The sequence below is a fragment of the Platichthys flesus genome, chromosome 7, assembly GCF_949316205.1.
Source record: "Platichthys flesus chromosome 7, fPlaFle2.1, whole genome shotgun sequence".
NCBI classification, from domain to species: domain Eukaryota; kingdom Metazoa; phylum Chordata; class Actinopteri; order Pleuronectiformes; family Pleuronectidae; genus Platichthys; species Platichthys flesus.
This window is the reverse complement of record NC_084951.1, coordinates 23593660-23611418: the sequence shown is the minus strand read 5'-3', so window position 1 is coordinate 23611418 and position 17759 is coordinate 23593660. Positions and strand designations below refer to the sequence as shown.

Below are 17759 nucleotides of genomic sequence, written 5' to 3'. Positions count from 1 at the left end.
AGGTCTGACATTACATTTTTTTTAGATATTTAAAAAAATCAATATTCGATTATCGAACCTGAAAGTCACCTTTTCACTTTACAGCTTCTGTCAATATTGTCCTTCAAATTCTAGTTTCATTTATCCATTTATTTATTTATTGGCGGTATATAGAGAGAGTGACAGCTGTGGATTGTTATGCGATAAATCTTAGTGTAGTTCAATCAGAATTTAAAACTAAATTCAATGAGTGGAAAGCAGAGAATGGAAACAATATGCTGACTATGCAAATATTAAATGGGCAGAGGTTTACCTGGTGATTTGGTTCAATAAGAAAATTCCTGCAATTCTTAAATCAATCTTCAGCAAAAGAAACAGTTTGAGAAACAAAAAGTAGATTCATCACATAGAGATGTTTCTCTGAAAGTTTAAAAATAAAAGAAAAACACATTAATGGAAAGCTTCGAAAGCAAAAGTGTTTCTGTAGAGCGGTATGTCGACATGGAGACGTGTGAGAGTGTGTGTGTGTGTGTGTGTGTGTCTGTGTGTGCCTGCGTGTTGGCTCTCACCAGATGTGCAGTCACTGTCAAACACACTGAACTTCTTGGCTGACGTGTGAAGTGTGCCGGGCCATGTGGCCTCCAAATGAGGTTTGTTCAGACCAACGTTTGTCTCAATTAATGACCGATTCTTGGGGCGACGACGCCTCAGAATAAAACAACTGCTGCAAACTGTGTCCACTCAGAAATATAATGATCTAGACTCGCAGCTGCTGCTTAAAAAGGTAGAAACAAAAACAAAATGGTGAGCGAACCCAGCCCAGGAAACAAGGTGGAGGTTTGTAAAGTGTTGAGACCAATTAATGTTGTTTGTTCTTTTACATTGGATGTGAACACACAGGAGCGGATATAGGCCACTCGAAAACAAACACTCCTGCAAATTAGACCCAACTTTGACCTTAGGATGCTTAACAGTTTCCTCTAAAACTCTAATTTATATGATAAATAAAAGATGCACTTTATACATGGCAGGTTAGAGCCAGTGATAAAATAACACAAAGCATTTCTTAAACTTTTAAAGGAGAATTCCTCCACCAAGGTCAAACATTCCCTTAAATTCAATCAAGCCTCACCACATTACACACACTACCTGAATGTGCCTGATTTTTCTCATTAAGATTGATGAATTATTGTGTGGAAATTTGTGAAAATGTCAAAAAACACCCTGTAATATCAAAGACAGTGAAAGAAAATCCAGGATGGCAGACCCCACCCCTTCACCAAGTTTTGTGGTAATATTGCTTACAATCAAACCTACAATCTAACGGAGGTCACAATAACATAACATCCTTGACAGAGACAATATGGCAGTAGAGCACATACCTCTGCCAAGGCCCATTAGTCCCCTGTAACTCAACCAAGCTTCACCGAATTGCACACACTGAAAGCTGTCGGTCCCCTTAAATATATTTTCAACTACATCCATGAATTATTCCCTGGTATATTGGTGAAAATGTAATAAAACTGCCTATCTCTCAATGTTAAAGAAAGTGAAAAAAAATATTCCTGCACCAAAATGTATTCGGCTCTTTCTTGGCCCATGTAGTTTGTGTAAAGTTTGTAATCCTGCTGCCACATATACGGTCAGGAGCAAAGACACAACCTTCTTCTTATCGGTGTAAGGAACAGAGTGAAGCAGTTAACAGGCTCAGAGTTGTTGGAGTTGACTTCAGTACAGCAAGAAACAACATTTCAAACTTTCATACTTTGTGGCTCATGCTCCAACTCATCTGGTATCCCATTGCAAGTTAAAACCAAACAAACATTACATGAGCCAGCGCTGTTGTGAAAACACTGCCAGAGCTACACAGCAGTTAGGCCCCCGACTCTGTGGAAAACTCAAAACACACATAAGGAGATTTACAGGCCGGCTCAGAATTTGGACCCCTGGTGTTAAAACTAAATAGACACAAAGAAGCAGAGAAGAGGATAAACGGAAATGTATCTCTCCATGTGTCGCACAGACTTCCGTCGACTCCTGCGGGTTTTGGGATGTTCTCCACTTGTTTTCATGAGCATGCAGGAAACCTGGGCCTTACCCTGGTCATAATTCAGCGATGTCAAGAAGTTCACCGATTGCTTAAGTCTGACGCAAGCGTTATTACGGGCAGGTGAGTGGAAGCTGAAACAGCTGTAACTGTGTGATGCCATTCAAGGAAAACTCTGGGTGGGGCTGCGGCCGGGCGGCGGAATAAAGCTGCGTTTGTTTCCCAGGAGCAGAAAGTACGCGCCTGGACGCTCGGACGCTCGGCAACATGCTTCACGTGATACAATGAGAGCTTGTTTACAAATGCTATGGGTAAAAAGAGCTCACAGAGAATATGTTACACACACACACGTACACACACACACACCGTTGTGTATCGGCACTGAACAGGGTGTTTCCAGGTAAAAGAGGTGGGACCTGGTACAAACAGGATACAGGAAATGGGCCCTGCTTCTTAAAAGGGTCAATCAAAAGATCCCTTAAACATAATGGAGGCAGTGTTTCTCCTGTTCAACATGAGGTCACATCACAATGGCAATGGCAAAGCATGTTTCAAGAATGTGTGGCATTAATGGTGGTCCATTCAAACTGTAGGCTCAGCGGCAGGAGGAGGACTCAGATCCACCAATAAAGGTACAAATACCTAAAATACAGAGCATTATCAGCTAAATGTACTTACAGTTAAAGACAAAGAGGTCAGGGCTCCGCCGCAGGGTGACAGGATAAAGCTGTAACGATTTAAATACTGGATAATTGGACACTTTGGGCCTAAAACAATTAACTAAATAAAACCATCAGGGAAGTTGTGAAAGCAAATTTGTTTTTAGTGGAACAGATAAGAACTTATAAAACATCTGGAATGTCACAAGGGCCCAAACTACACAGCTGCTTTTTTTGGTTCATGGGTAAAAATGGATAAGAATAGCTTTTCTTTTCTTTTCTTTTATGCCATGTAAAATATTTACATTCATTCAAATGCTGACCGTCATTCCCCGGCACAAAAGAACACAGGGACAGACTGGGGAGGAAAATTATAGGCAATCATAAGAGAAAGCTGTTAAAAATTCACCTCAGTACATTTTTTTGATTTGATTGTCCTCCAAAAGCTGATTCTATAAATTAGATATCTAACCTTGAAAATGTAAGAGCTGCACTTTGCTGGAAAACTTCAGGTACATTTAATAAAAATGAATACAAGCAGCTCCAAAAGTGGCTCTTTCTAATTGGCCCTTTTTCACGGAAAGGGTCCTTACACAGAGCGGAGCTGCCAGGCCTCTTTCTGCACTCCGTACAAAGAGCTGTGTTGTGAGTGGACGTGTGGGCTTGTGGGGCTCGGCACTCAAGGGCCAGGGTGTGTTCTGTGACAGCCCTCAACACAGCGGATTTGTTTGTATTTGTTCCTGCTGCTGGAGGTTTGCTGTGAGGTCGGGGGTTTCAATGTGCATGTGTGAAGTAAAAAGAGCCAGAGATGTTTCACTGATTTCACTGAGACTGCAAAGCCTCAGATTTCACGTTATATATATAGTTTAGCAAAAGTTTGTTTTTGTCATGGATCCAGCTACTCTGTGTTCGCCGACATGGGATGGTGGTATAGCAGTAAAATAAATCGATAATCACCGGTTTATATAATCTATAACATTCTGAAATAGTTCATATATCACTTTTACTTTGTTAATTACAGTGAATTGTATCTCTACACTGTGGTTTTACCATTTTCCCTTAAAATATTTTTACGAAAAGTTCTTACTCGAATAAATAATTCACCTGAGTCATAGTAACATTAGCTGTGTTCTATTCAACTGTCACATTAAACCCTCCCAGGGTGACAGTGATCCAGCACGGACATTGTTGGGACCTGGAACCAAAGCAAAAGGAATTCAGCCATCAGTTGTTTTATCCTTTACACCAGCTTTTGTGCAACGTCTTCACAGTCTAAAGAACAAATACATAATTGTCAGATATATCCAATTGTCGTCTCGTGCTATGATTCATTTCCACTATTACACTTAAAATGTTAAAAAAACAAACTAAATCATGGCTATTTTTGGACAAGGCCTGGTGTTGTGCACTGTTTCCTCTCTGGTTTGCCGTGATGTCACCATGGGAAAATAACTCAAGGGTCACCAGCCGTGGTTCTGCATTTTCAGTAAAGTTGAGAACCACAGCAATAACTAGTAATATCTTCTTACTGTGAAGGTGGAGGCTCTCGTCTCAGATGTCAACGCGGTGTTACTTTGAGGAGGTTAAGTGGGAGGGGATATGCAGATGATGCCAGTGAGACCCTATTAGTGGCGTCAGTAGTCGGACCAACTCACAGAGGTCTGTTGTCAGTCCAACAGACTCCACCACACCCACAGCCAGCATCAGGGTCAATATTCACAGGGTGGCATTCTGCTTTCTGACACAGCCCACAAAGGTTGTACTGCAGAGACTGACCAGTTTTCTTTTTAAGTGAATGGAGTGGAATACTTAGGGGATTACTTTGGAGGAACCCTTTTTTTGAATTCCCTGAAATCACCTCTACCTCCGCTGGAAGATTCATTTCTGCTAAACCTTCTATTTTACACGCGGAGATTCAACGATGCATTTGGTGATGGCTGCGAGTCCTTTCATTTTCATTACTCTATTTCTGTCAGTGGTCGAAACCAAGTTCTACAGACCACTCCAGTATAACCAGTATAAAGCCGGGCTCAATCAACACCATGACCAAGGGAAACCTACCAGCAGACACAAGTAAGTTCTGTCCCTGTCTCGCTCCTTGTGTTGTGCTCTGAGGGGTCATGTCAACATAATTCAAGATTTTTAATTGAAATTATAGCATTTTTGATTTATTTCTATTATATTTTGTCTCCTTTCTTTCAGGAACCACTGTGCTTATGTCACTGAGAAGACGGTTTCCTTCACTGTGCAGGATGGGGCAGCCCCCTATGTAAAAGCCGAATACAACAAGTGTACCAGGGGTCAGAAATGTCCAACGCTGATGTGAGTAAACCACAAATTGCATTATATTGTGCTTAAAGCAGAATTGATCTTTCTTATACTCAAAGCGGAATTCATATCCTAGAGTAAAGTGTATGTTCCTGACTTATGAATGTTTTTTCTACTCAGGTACCGTCTGCTCTACAAACCATTGTTCAAGGTGGCGCATAAAACTGTCACAGAGCTGGAATGGCGATGTTGTCCAGGGTACTCTGGCTATGGCTGCATGGAGGGTCCTCCAGTTTACCAACACCCGATGAAAATGATGCCACCATTCAAGGGCCCTCCAATGAAAGGCCCACAGTTCAAGGGGCCACAGTTTAAGGGCCCAATGTACAAAGGCCCCATGTTCAAGGGTCCCATGTTTAAAGGCCCCCCTATTAACGCTGCTGTGAAGGCCAACCCATGGAGTCAAGCCAAAGGACCGCCCACCGGCAGCTTCAACTACCAAATGCGTCACTTTGAGCCTCAGACCTCCTCCTTCTATCCAGAAACCTCCTTCCAGCCCTATTCACCTGAGCCGGAGCCAGAACAACAGCCGATGCCAGACCACCAGGAGCCACATAACACCGAACATGACCAAGAACATGACCAAGAACACGACCAAGAACATGAGCATGAACATGAGCATGAACATGAACATGAGCCCAGCCACAGACCTGAAGAACACATACTAGAGGAAATCCCTCCTCCTTCCTCTGGAGGGGAACATCCTGAGGGCGAGACCACAGGTGTGTACTAATCCCACTACATCCTAATTCTCTATAATTTGTCTATTTAGTGGATAAGTGACAAAACTCATGTTGGGCTTCAGAGACTGATTCCTCATATTCTTTTGAACCAGATTCAAACTGTAATCACACCACAGCAGAGTTTGTTTGTTCCAATAATAACAGCTTTTCTTTCCCTTCCTAGGCCAGGCTCTGGACACTGAGACAGACGAGCGCATATATCGAATGGAGGAAGACGTGCAACGTCTAAACATGGGTTTGGAGACCTTGAGGGCGACTGTAAATGGCCTAGAAGACAGTCTACGAGCATCTCTGAGGGAGGACGCCAACAGGATGCTGTCAGCTCTGTTCTCTGCTGCCCCGGGGCCTGTTCCGGCTCCAGCTGTAGCCTCTAATCCATCCACCGTCGGTTTTGCGGAGATTCCCGGGGGGGATGCTGGGTCAGAGGGTCTTGATGGCAGACAAGTGTTCACAGGTCTTACAGAACTGAATGGAAGAGTAGAGGAGCTCAGGGCCGAGATGCAAGCCAAGACGGTAGAGCTGCTGGAACTCAAAGCAACAGTGATGGGACATGATGGACAGCTGAAAAAGGTGCCAGACAGAGCGGGAGCGGTATCGAACTCTACTGACAATTTTGCCCCGGGAGCAATGGGAAAGATGATGGATGCCAAGCTGAATGCAGCCAGGACAGAAATCCTCGGTGGGTTTGAGAAGCGTGTGGAGAGTGCAGAGGGCCGATGTGAGGAGAAAGCTGGGGATGTGCGACGTCAGTGCCAGAGGGAGCAAGGTGAAAGGCAGGAGAAGATGGAAGATGCTCTGCATGAAAGTGAGACCGACTTTAGAACAGAGCTGATAAAGCTCCAGGCACAGATCCATGGTTTCAAGGCTTCAGAAAGCTGCTGTGGCAGATTCAGTGGAATGGTTGAAAGGGTGCGACTGCTGGAAACATCTGTGGCAGGCCTCAACCAGTCCCAGGGGCACCTGAGAGTGGAGCTCGGTGGACACAGAGACCACATTGATGGATTGATCGAGGGACGTCTGGTGTATGTTGAGGAAAAGCTCAACCTGACTGGGCAGATGCAAAGTGATGAGACAGGGAGAAGGAGTGTCCCACACCGAAATGAGACTGGGACGGGCCTGGAGACCAGAGTGGAGGGGAAGCTGAGGGCTCTGGAAGGACGTCTACTGATGGCTTTGGAGGAGCTCGGTAACACCACTGCCCCTGCACTGCTGGAGGGTCATGCTGTTCCCGCTCTGGAGACAGAACTGGACTCCATCCGAGAAAGAATAGAGGTGGATGTGGACCGAGTGCAGAAACACCTGAATAAACTTGAGCTACGCTGCTCGTCGTCCTGTTCCTCACCTCAACGCCCATCTGTCATTCAGGGAGACTCTGCTGTGCCAAGTGCAGAGGAGGAGTCCGTCAAGGATGTGTTGGACGTGCAAGAAGACCGTTTGAATACCTTTAATGTGACACTGCAGAACATCCTGAGGCGTCTGAGCGTTAGGGAGCAACAGGTACAAGCTGAAGCAGATGCTCCTACCCAGGGAGAGCTCACTATCCTCAAGTTTAATGTTCGCTCAGTCAACCGCACTCTGAGAGTCATCCAGAGCTCCCTGGGAACAGTCGTCCACCAAGTTGGTCAAGCCAACAGCTCCTGGCACGAGAGAGAGGCTCGTCTCGCCCAGCAGATAAAGGGAGTGGTCAATCTGGTCGGACATCAAGCTTCCATGCTTGGGGCAGGTGAACGCAGACTGACCCGTCTTAAGGGTGAGCTGCACGAGATGAAGAGGCGGCTAGCGGACGAGGTGCAGGGCTGCCGGAGCACAGCTATGGGGGTCCAGAAAGAGGTGACAGTGGTTGAGGGGCGTGTTACCAGTGTGGAAGACCAGTGCAAAGGCCTAAATTACATGGCAGAGGACCTGGAGAGAATCAGGGAGGAGCTGGAGAAACAATCAAATGGACTTCTCCTGCAAGTAAATGGCACTCTGTCCAGCCACGCTCAGCAGCTGACTGAGCTGAGAGGTGAAGTCAGAAACTGCACTGAAAAGGCAGAGCCAGCCCCCCCGAGTATAGAGCTGGAGTCAGAGCCAAGGCGAGGGGACACCTTCACTTTGAACTAGTTCAGTGTATACGGACAATGGGTTTGAAAAAAATGAATCAAATGGGTCAAATATTCTGCAGGTGTAGTGGCAGTCCACTAAAAACCCCATGTTACCGTCTGAAATCTGTAAAATACAAAGGTTTTGAAACCTGCACTGAAATGGCAGCTAATTCCACCTGCGCTCATAACACAGAATCCTGACTTTATATCTTTGAGGTGCTAAGATGAACAGTTTGTTTCAATGGACAGTTATTAAGAGCCTGAAGTATTGAGGAGAACATCAGCAGACTGCACCTTACTGTACCGTCTCTGTAAAGATTATGAAATTAACAGTTGTTTGACAATGTTTACATGTTTAAGTTGTTTTGTATTGAATCTTCTTTTGTCTTTTCTAGAAGTACCCAAGATATTATGTTTTTATATGGTTTCCCTTTTTTGTTTTTTAGCATTACCTTCTCTTCTACTTGTATTCCTGCATAAAATGTTTACACTTCCTGTTAAAACCGTTTTCATTCAAGGTTTTTCACAGATGTTCCAATAAAATTCTTTCTTTACAACTCGTGTTTTCTTGCTTAAGAAATATATCACACAAAAGCTGAGATGTATGAAAACTATGTAGATTTAAGACTCCTCTGGAAAACAACCCTCTATTTTCTGTAGCTTGCCATATATCACTATGAAGGTGAGACTTGTTGTTGTGTGCTGGGACACAAGGGAAACCAGACACAACTGAAAATGGTTCCAAAAATTTGGCTATGGTTTCAGACCCCACCTGTCACGGGGAAACTACAAATTGGCTTTATTGCGAAGGTGATACTGACAACCAAAGAGCAATTCAATTCAATACAGCAGCCAACATCCATCTCATTATGTGTCTCTCGACTACAAACCAACCAGCCCAGCTTTCTGAACACTGTTCTTATTAGACACTAGATAAGGGCCATGGGTTATCTTCCTAATAGCACTGCCCTGTTAGTTCCTCTTCCCCTATCGGACAAACACCCATTAAAATGACACCTATGTGGGAGATGAGCCCAGTGTGGTGTGAAAACATTTTAGCCGGAGACACGTGGTGAAGAATAACTAGACAGAATGAGGGTGGCAGACATAATAGATAGACAGCAAATGTCTCTTGGAAGTGGTGAGAGAGGGACTGAGCGATCTCGAGAAAAAAACAAAACCTTGATAATGATGCATTTTCATGCACGGACGTGCGCCAGCAGAAGTGGAAAGAGGAGAAAGATATTTCGCTGCTTTCCTGAGGCAACTTTTCAGACAAAACCTACAAACCTTTTCTTCAAGTACAAAGATAAGCATATGTATCATGCAAGAGAATTAACAGGGCAAGGGAACTGTCTATAAACAAATGCACAAAATTGTGTGTCATCCTCTCAAACATTATTTCAGGTCTCATGACATTTCTGTAATTGTTGGGATTATTTTATTTTGTTTTTTGTAGTCCACACATGCCTCCTTTAGGTTCACACCTCACACAGACCCAGACCACAACACATTAATCTTACTTGGATCCAAGTAGACACTCGGACGTAAAGGGCAATCGGGGGCTCTGGTGAATTCATCTCCTCTGACTCAGACTCTCTTCGCTGCTCACTCATAGATCTGATTCTGAGTTATGCTCACAGCACGCTTCACAAACTGTCACTGGCCGAGGCATGCGCCCAAATCGCAGAAGGCAAAGCTGGCACAGAGACAAAGGACGGAGGATATTTGAGTAAACAGAGGGCTGCTGTGGTCGTCTGAATCATCCAATACAATGTCCTCTTCAGAAGCATAAGGTGAAAGGAGGGTTTTTGTTCTCATTACAGTGATGGTCAGAGAACAGACAGTGTTGATTATCATTAGGTCATTGAAGATGAAGACCCTGGAGCAGGTCACCTTGATTCAAGGACTCAGAGCTTCTAAGTAATAAGCTTTAGTATTTGAAATATTCTAGAGAAGCAGCTGAATCTAAAGCTGGCCGTGAATTTATTATCCTCTACTGTGCAGAACATCTTGTTCAGTGTAGAGTCTACACTGAACAAGATGTATTCATACAACATTGTTTTTATCGATGAATAAAATATAACATTCGCCAGGATGCTAAAATCACCCATATCACAGCTTTAGCTTTTTAAAGAAGAAATACTGAGTCTGCATCTAAACACGTTGTTTTGTCGAGCCTGAGACACTTGGACAGATTTTGGATTCCTGTCAAAGTTAAGTGCCTTCAGTGCGATGTGGCTCAGTCTGAGAAGTGGATGTAATTTACTAAAACAAACAAGGTTAGCAGAAAGGAAATGGAGGCTTACAGAGGGAAGATCATCCCTACACAGATTCTATGATTACAGCGTTTTCAAAGGTCTGATGTTGACGCAGCAGTAAAAGAAAACCTGGCTCCTAATCCAGTACACAAACTTGAGAGTGGTATCGATCTTCTTATGTAAAATTCAACTGGGTATTTCCTAAAATGTCAAACTGTTTAATAACCGTATAATTCCACTTTCTTATTTTGAAAACTGTGTCAGGATCCAGAACAACACATCTGGAAACATCTTCTGTTTTCTCTTTTCAATAATTAATGATTGTCATATAAAATAATCACTGGTTTTAAATGATAATTGAACTGTCCATTAGCTGCATCCCAGTCCGCAGCCATACTGGCCGAATAGGCACAACACATTTTGTTGTAACTGATACCATCATCAGTCCAGATATGTAGTTTATAACAGGTCAGCAGGGACTCGTTGAAAAAGGGAATCTGATATACTGGCTCTGTCAGGGCAGTGAGGTGCTTTGTGTCAGGTTCCCAATATGAGAGCGGTAGTAATGTCGGTCCGGCTCATGATCAGTTGTGCTGCTTCCTCAGGTGACGGAAAAACAGAATTAACAGACCAATGTGTGTGCAGCCAATCAATTCTCATATGGTCTCTGTTAAATCAAACGCACCCCTGTTCTGTCCTTCTTAGAACCTCAGGAAACTCACTCACTCTCCCACGAAAGAAGAAAGGTGTTTTCACAGTATAGATACAAATAGATTTCAAGGAGGAGAGACCAAAGGCAGATTCTCTTCATTGTGTGTGATTGTGCAACTGTTCTAGTTAGATGTAAATGATGATAGGAACATTTTGTTTAGCTGGTTTAATGGACATCTGCACATCATGGCTGTGACCAAGGAGGTAGAGGAAGTGACCAAGCTTTTCTCCAGTCCATGTTTTATTTTACCACTTTTTCTTCTTTTCTTAGGTCAACTACAAAATGATTGATTCTAAAATTATAATTATTACTATAATAATCCCTGACAATCAATTTAAGCCACAGCTTAGCCTAATGACATGGTTAATAAAGCAATGAGATGTGACCTGAATATAAATGGTTATCTTTCATTTTTCATAACTCTACAGAAAGGAAAATGTTCCTCGCTTAATAATTTTTATTTGATTTAATCTCCAACTTTCTTTTTGTGACCTGACAACTGTTGTATCTAAAAGAAGCTATATATATATAAAAAAGAACAGTTGTATAAATATATATATATATAATGAAGTCAACTAAAGCTGCTTGATTAATAAAAGAGCATACATTCCGACTGATGTCAAAACATTTTAATTATTAAATTGAATGTATTTTATATTTTTTTCACCAACACCTCAACTTCTCTGGTTCTCCATAGTTGTTAGGCAGAATGTAAGATTCAGTAAACACAGATGACAAAAAACATCCGCATCTCAAAAGAAAAAAATTCCAGCAGCGCCAATTAGTCATATGGCAGTAGCTCATCAGATTAACTCTACAGCCTCCATCTTTGTAATCCAGCCTCAAAAGGTTGAGGGATGAACTCTGCCCTCAGTGTACAGATGCTGCTAAGCTAACAGGGCTCGGTGATCATTTCACTGTCACTCAACAATATAAACACAACTTGTCTAATAATACATATCACGTTCAAGAAAACATGACGTCAGAGCGACTTTGACCTTTTGACCAACAAAATCGAATCACCTTCAAAATTTGTTCAAAATTGGCAGAAATTCCCTCAAGGGTTTCTTGAGATATCAGACCAATGGACAACTTGAAAACATAGCGCCTCCTGCCTCTGGGTGTTACCGACAAGGACACATACAGATATATTGATTTGAATAAGATGATAAGGTTAGAAAAAACATTTAAAGATAACAAATATGATATCATAACTTATTTCAAGTACGTGTAACATGTTCCTAAACATCACAGCTCAAACAACTGAATATGACCGATATCCTGCTTAAAGTCGCTCCAATGTTTCTTAAGGTTAAACATTACTTTCCTCACAGGCCATATTCGGTATAAAGGAAACACGTAGCGGTGGAAGGTGTATTATCAGTCTTCCACATCTTAGAAATACATTTATTTCTAGCAGTCAAATAAATTGTGTTTTGTGCCTTGAGGCAACACAGACGAGTCCCTTAAGAGGATTAATCCAGGTAAGCAAAGTATATCAACTAGTAAATCTCCATTAATGACATCGTTTTCCTCCCTGTCGCTGGGACACATTTGTGAAATAGTGTTCATTCATCTTGTGATGTCGCTTCGGGAAGTTGGTTCTATGAATTATATGGAACTGTTACAGCTTCTGATACATAACACATAGAATTATTATCCTATCTGTCGAGATGGAGAATATAAACCAAAAACTCTTCAACTCTCTTCTCAGGTCCAAAAACAGAGATACGTTGATTTACATCTGCCGGTGTACAGTGGGATTTTTATCAGAGCTTTTTAATTCAGCTGTCTGCGATGGCTGTAAACAATTCATTGAGAGATGTAAGAGCTGAGCCGAGACTCAATTAATTCACTGAACAATCCCTTTCACATTTCAGACTGTCATTTAGAACAAAGTCCTGGACTTCCACTGGCTGATAATGGGACTTGTAAACGTCAGATGATCACCAATTATTCAGTTTATCCAGAAGGATGAATATGAATGTGTTGACAAAATGACACTCGCTCCAGCAGTTGTTGATCATTACTTGTAGATTTATCTGTATAACTGTTTGTGTGAGGTTCTCTGATTGTTGTGTTGTATGTAAATTAATGTTCTTGTATTTGGTGCGTTTCTGCAGATGGAAATGAGCTGATAGCTGAAATCTGGCATGAATCATCTCTACTCCTTTTGAGAATTGTCTTTGTTAAATAAAATAAAAAAAGAATAAAGACAAATTTTATCAAAAGCTGGAAATGTCAACCTCATGAATGCTCTTCAAGAAAAGTCAGCGTGTCATCGAAGCCTTGAAGATACGAGGGGCAATCAAAGTCATATTTGTATACACCACCAAGGTCTGTGCAACATTTAATAGCAATATAATTTAATATCAAGCCCAGAGTTGTTTAGATACTTCAACCAGGATAAAAACAGCTGAACCACATCGTCATGATCCACAAGAGCCAGGAAACCAACCAAATGAACCGATGTATTGACTTGTACATCTTAGTGCTGTGATGGAAAGTGACTTCTCTCATGTTCAAGCGATCTCTGGTAATTTCCTCTCGTTCTGATCTTTCCCTGACGACTGTCGTCTCCAATAAGTCACTGCAGGGACTGGTAGCACAGAGGTTCGCGGCCTGTGACACTAAGTTCATCTCAACTTGTCAGCGCGAGCGGCCCGAGAAGGACGAGGGCTCTGTGCCGAGGTATTAATAAGACAGCACTGCTCTTTACAGCTTTCTGACAGCCCTGCAGCCTTGGCTCCGCTCGGCAAGTGAGTCCACGCTCCCTTAAGCAGCTTTCAATGACTGTCAGTCAGCGAGCGGCGCCGCTGCGAGCAAACTGCATGGGTGGGTATGATAAAGAAGGATGACACAGCGCTTCAGGCGCCGTTCAAATACTCACTACGAGGATTGGATTCACTGGATTGGAAGACACTTTATTCTCCGCGTTTATGGCCCTTGAATTAGGTGTAATCACCTGAGACAAACACATTCAATGGAAACAATCATCGTCCTATGGCAGCTTCATTTCTTCCCTGTGAACAATTAATAAGCTGTCTAATGGTTTATTACCTTATTACATTAAGAAATTACAATCAAAAATCTTCTTTGAGTTTTCTCAAATCACCACCTCACAGGCACATCCTGTAACATTAATATTCCATTTCAATATCACTCTGTTTTATATTCAAAGAGAAATATTCTTCAGATGTTAAATAGGATCAAAATCCACCATGACAGTGTGTTGCATCCATAAATCAACAGCCACGTTTCCCTCCTCCAGGTTCTGATTAACGCCCGACAGTCACTGATCAAGTGATTTGGAGATACATGCCCGGGGTGTGTGGCTTAGCTGTGTGTGAGTAAACTGTGGAAACTGATGTGTGGAAAAAACGCACCTTTCGTGCACCATTCATACACATGATTCACAGAAACAAAAGGTCAAAGTGGAGGAGATAAGTGAAGTGGGGAACGAACGAGTTGGGCCTGATAAATGGGGGGGGGGGGGGGGGGGGCGGTATTCTGAGTCGTCAGTGACACTCAGAGCTTGCCAGTATTACACTGATCTCTCTCTCCCTCTCTCTTTCTTTCTCTCTCTCTCTCTCCCTCCCTCCCTCCCTCCCTCTCTCTCTCTCTCCCTCCCTCTCTCCCTCTCTCTCTCTCTCTCTCTCTCTCTGCCTGGCCTGCCGTCACTGTGGGCTACTCGTTCTACATCGGTGGGCCACAGTGCATCTCCACAACGATGATGGGTGCACATGCTCGTATGAGGGACTGAGAGCGTGCACACCTGGCCAGATGCATGTGTGTGAGCGTGTGTGTGTGTGTGCAGCTCATCGAGAAAGAACGAGGATACCTTACGACCGGACGTTATCGTCGCCTGAGCCCGGAGCAGGTTCTCTCTCTCTCTCTCTCTCTCTCTCCATCTTCTCTGTGAGGGACCGAGCTCTTCTCTCCTCTGTGTCCTGCTCGCCACCTGGCCTCCATGAGCTTAACTGAGGACAGGCCACTCCTTCCTGGAAGGTAAGCAACAATGGTGAGGGGTCCGGTTCGTTTCCATATGTAATGCAATGCAATTTATTTTTTGGATAACTGAGGATAAAACAAACTCTTCATTTTTGATATTTGATGATAAGATTAAGTAGCCGACATGTTAAAGGTCTGTTAATTTATCTTACAAGTCTCCGTCTAATATGACAAAATATGATTATGTTAAAAGGTACCTGGTGAAGGCCATTTGGTCAAGATTCAAACACTGTCTACCAGATGTAAAAATAAGTTGTTGAGTCTGTGCCGCTGAACAGATGAAGGCACAGACATCACAGACAAAGTGTGGGATCTCCAGCAGGATCAGAGATGAGATCACGGTTTTATCTTTGTTTTTCTTTTACCTTTTTTTATATTTCAAAGTTCGTAGATCTGATGTCCGGCTACTGGACACATCCCTCTGCAGCATCACTCTATTCCGGAATTGATTTATCTTGTTGTCGCCTGCACAGAAATGTGACATTTCATTCCATCGTGGGTTCCCAGTCTCGCCTCACAACTGAAAATCTATTTCTTGACGATGACTAATTAAAATGTATTGGATATTAAATCACTTAACAGAGTAAATGACCTTTAACTGAAGCTCAGAGTGAACAGCCACTAACAAATAAAACCAGCTGCCTGAGACGAGACATCACGGACACAGAAACGTTTCGCTTTCCCATACTCACACTGCGGTTATGTAATCTGTTTGTGCCATGAAGAGGAAGCACTCGTGGTGGAATGATGATGACAAGACTTACTAGGGTGGCAGAATTGAATTTATTTATTTATTTTTGCAGTGCTGTCCTTCCCACAGGCGTCTGATCCCACACATCAGAGACAATGAAGTTGTTCTTTACAGCATCTTGTATAAAACAGATGTAAAATGACCAATGAATTGTTTGCATTAGACAATTTACGATCAATTCTTTGATGAAACCAGAAACAAAGAAGGCTGAGATGCCTCCTCCTCGTCACTACCTCATGTTCTAAGTCTTTTTTGTCTCCCCGCCTTGCTCTTACCCAAGTGGCTGAAAAAACTAAATAAAAAAAGCAATGTTTTTTAAATCCTCCACTTCCAACACATCCAACTAGAATTGGACTCAGTAGAGCATGTACCTCTGCTTAGGCCCAGCAGTCGCTTTAAATAAAACAATTTAAAGCGTTTCTCGGCTGAACGTTTCCTTAGAGCAGCTACTGCGGAGGTCTACATCCCTATGAAACTACATTTAAATATACTAGGTCACTTTTTTTAACCTGCCCAAAATTGCACACACTAAAAAATATCAGTCCCTTAAATATGTCGGAATTTTTTCATCAAGATTCACACAATACTCCCTCGAATACAAAAACACCCTATTTCAAAATGTGAAATCAAATCCTGGATCTGCACCAAGATTTAATGGGTTCATCCCTGACCGATATTATATCATTCCACCAAGTTTCATTGGAATCCATCCAGTAGTGTTGGCAAAATCAAACTAACTGACAAACAAACAAACAAACAAACAAACAAACCAACAAACAAACAAACAAGGCCCACCAGTCGCCTTAGGGCTGCTGCACACTAGAGGAGAATCAGGCCAGGTCTTGGCGGGCGGTCCTCTTCCATATTTGTTGTTTCTCTGAAGTCACGTCCAATCACGTCAGTTCAGAAGGTGGAGGTAATGCATCTGAAAGTCGTTTGCCAACCGCCATAAAAAGAGATGAAGAAGAAGAATCTCGTGAATTTCTGAGAGATCTTCAAGTCTCTGAAATCGCAACTGATAAGTGTCTGACGTTCTGGACAAATCTTCTGGAGTGTGTGTTTATTCTGTCTGTGATCTCCCACGTTTTCTTAAATCGGTCAAGACATGAAAATCCTCTCGTGTGCAGCAGCCTGTATGAAACCACATTTTCAACTCCCTAGAGCCAGATTTGGATTTGGAGCTGTAATTGAATATTTAATACATTTCGCAGCAGAACAATTATCAATTCTGGTTGTTTAATTCTTACTCAGCTGCAGCTGAGGGCAACTTGCTTGTACCACTGAAAGATTCGAGCAAGCGCCCTGAACAATTAAATCACATTGCATTTATACAAATTAGACCCCTCCTCAAAGAGAGCAGAATGTTCATCCAATCAGCTCTCTGCTTTGTTGTAATCAGGCTTACATTTGGTCACCTTCAATCTGAATGAGGACCCCGTTCTCAGACCCCTGTCTTCTGCTGGATTGACCCCTGCTGTGAAAACCTGTGTTCCAGCAACAGGAATAGGAGTCTCCAAGCAAATACACATCTGAGTTAAGGAAGTCACATCTGAGTCTCCTAAACTAATCCCAAAAGTTTGCAGTCTTAAACACAGAAGCCCTATCGTAATTATATACATGTCATTTCTTTCATCAAACATATCTAAATATAAAATCTGCCATCACAAGAGCTGCACCAAAGTACACACACTCGTAAATATACTGCATCTTTTCCACCAAGTTTTGTGTTAATCCGTCCAGTAGTTTTTATGTAATCCTGATATCCTGATATCCTGTAGACTGCAGACAAAACCATAACCATAACCTGGCAGAGGTAACGATGCTGAATTCAGATTCACATGTTAAACACCTGTACAGTGATCAGGTGATGATTGTTTCAGTCAGGTTGTTATTATTATGATCACTACACTGCAGTGCTGGGCGCCCTAAACACATCATGTCTCACGTGATCACTCTCCCCACTCGTTACATAAGACATGTCACATCACGCCCTGCAATGGTTTGCGAGCGTAGCCTCCAGCCACTCTTTGTCACACTGCTAAGACATGATGTAAATATTGTGCCGTGGTGGCGTTCGCTTTCACTGTCAGTGTCAGTCACTCTCAGATGAGGAGGCAGTGACACAACGTGAAGGTGAACACAGTCACTCTAAAACCCTTTCAAGCTAAAACGTCACAGATCGGT

General features: G+C 42.6%; 1 protein-coding gene across 1 annotated transcript; it reads left to right on the top strand.

Moving 5' to 3' along the window:
- The first annotated feature begins 4606 nt into the window (after positions 1-4606).
- Positions 4607-8323, top strand: emilin3a (elastin microfibril interfacer 3a). Its single transcript, XM_062392535.1, has 4 exons — positions 4607-4758; positions 4888-5007; positions 5134-5735; positions 5920-8323. The coding sequence occupies exons 1-4, from the start codon at positions 4607-4609 to the stop codon at positions 7857-7859; spliced, it is 2814 nt and encodes a 937-aa protein (XP_062248519.1). The 3' UTR covers positions 7860-8323.
- Positions 8324-17759: the final 9436 nt, after the last annotated feature.

Bases quoted from the DNA above. Each gene is read 5' to 3' on its own strand.
- emilin3a (XM_062392535.1), top strand. From the start codon at position 4,607: ATGCATTTGGTGATGGCTGCGAGTCCTTTCATTTTCATTACTCTATTT. The intron at 5,008-5,133 runs GTGAGTAAACCA...TTTTCTACTCAG, and splicing joins CAGAAATGTCCAACGCTGAT to GTACCGTCTGCTCTACAAAC. The intron at 5,736-5,919 runs GTGTGTACTAAT...TTCCCTTCCTAG, and splicing joins TCCTGAGGGCGAGACCACAG to GCCAGGCTCTGGACACTGAG.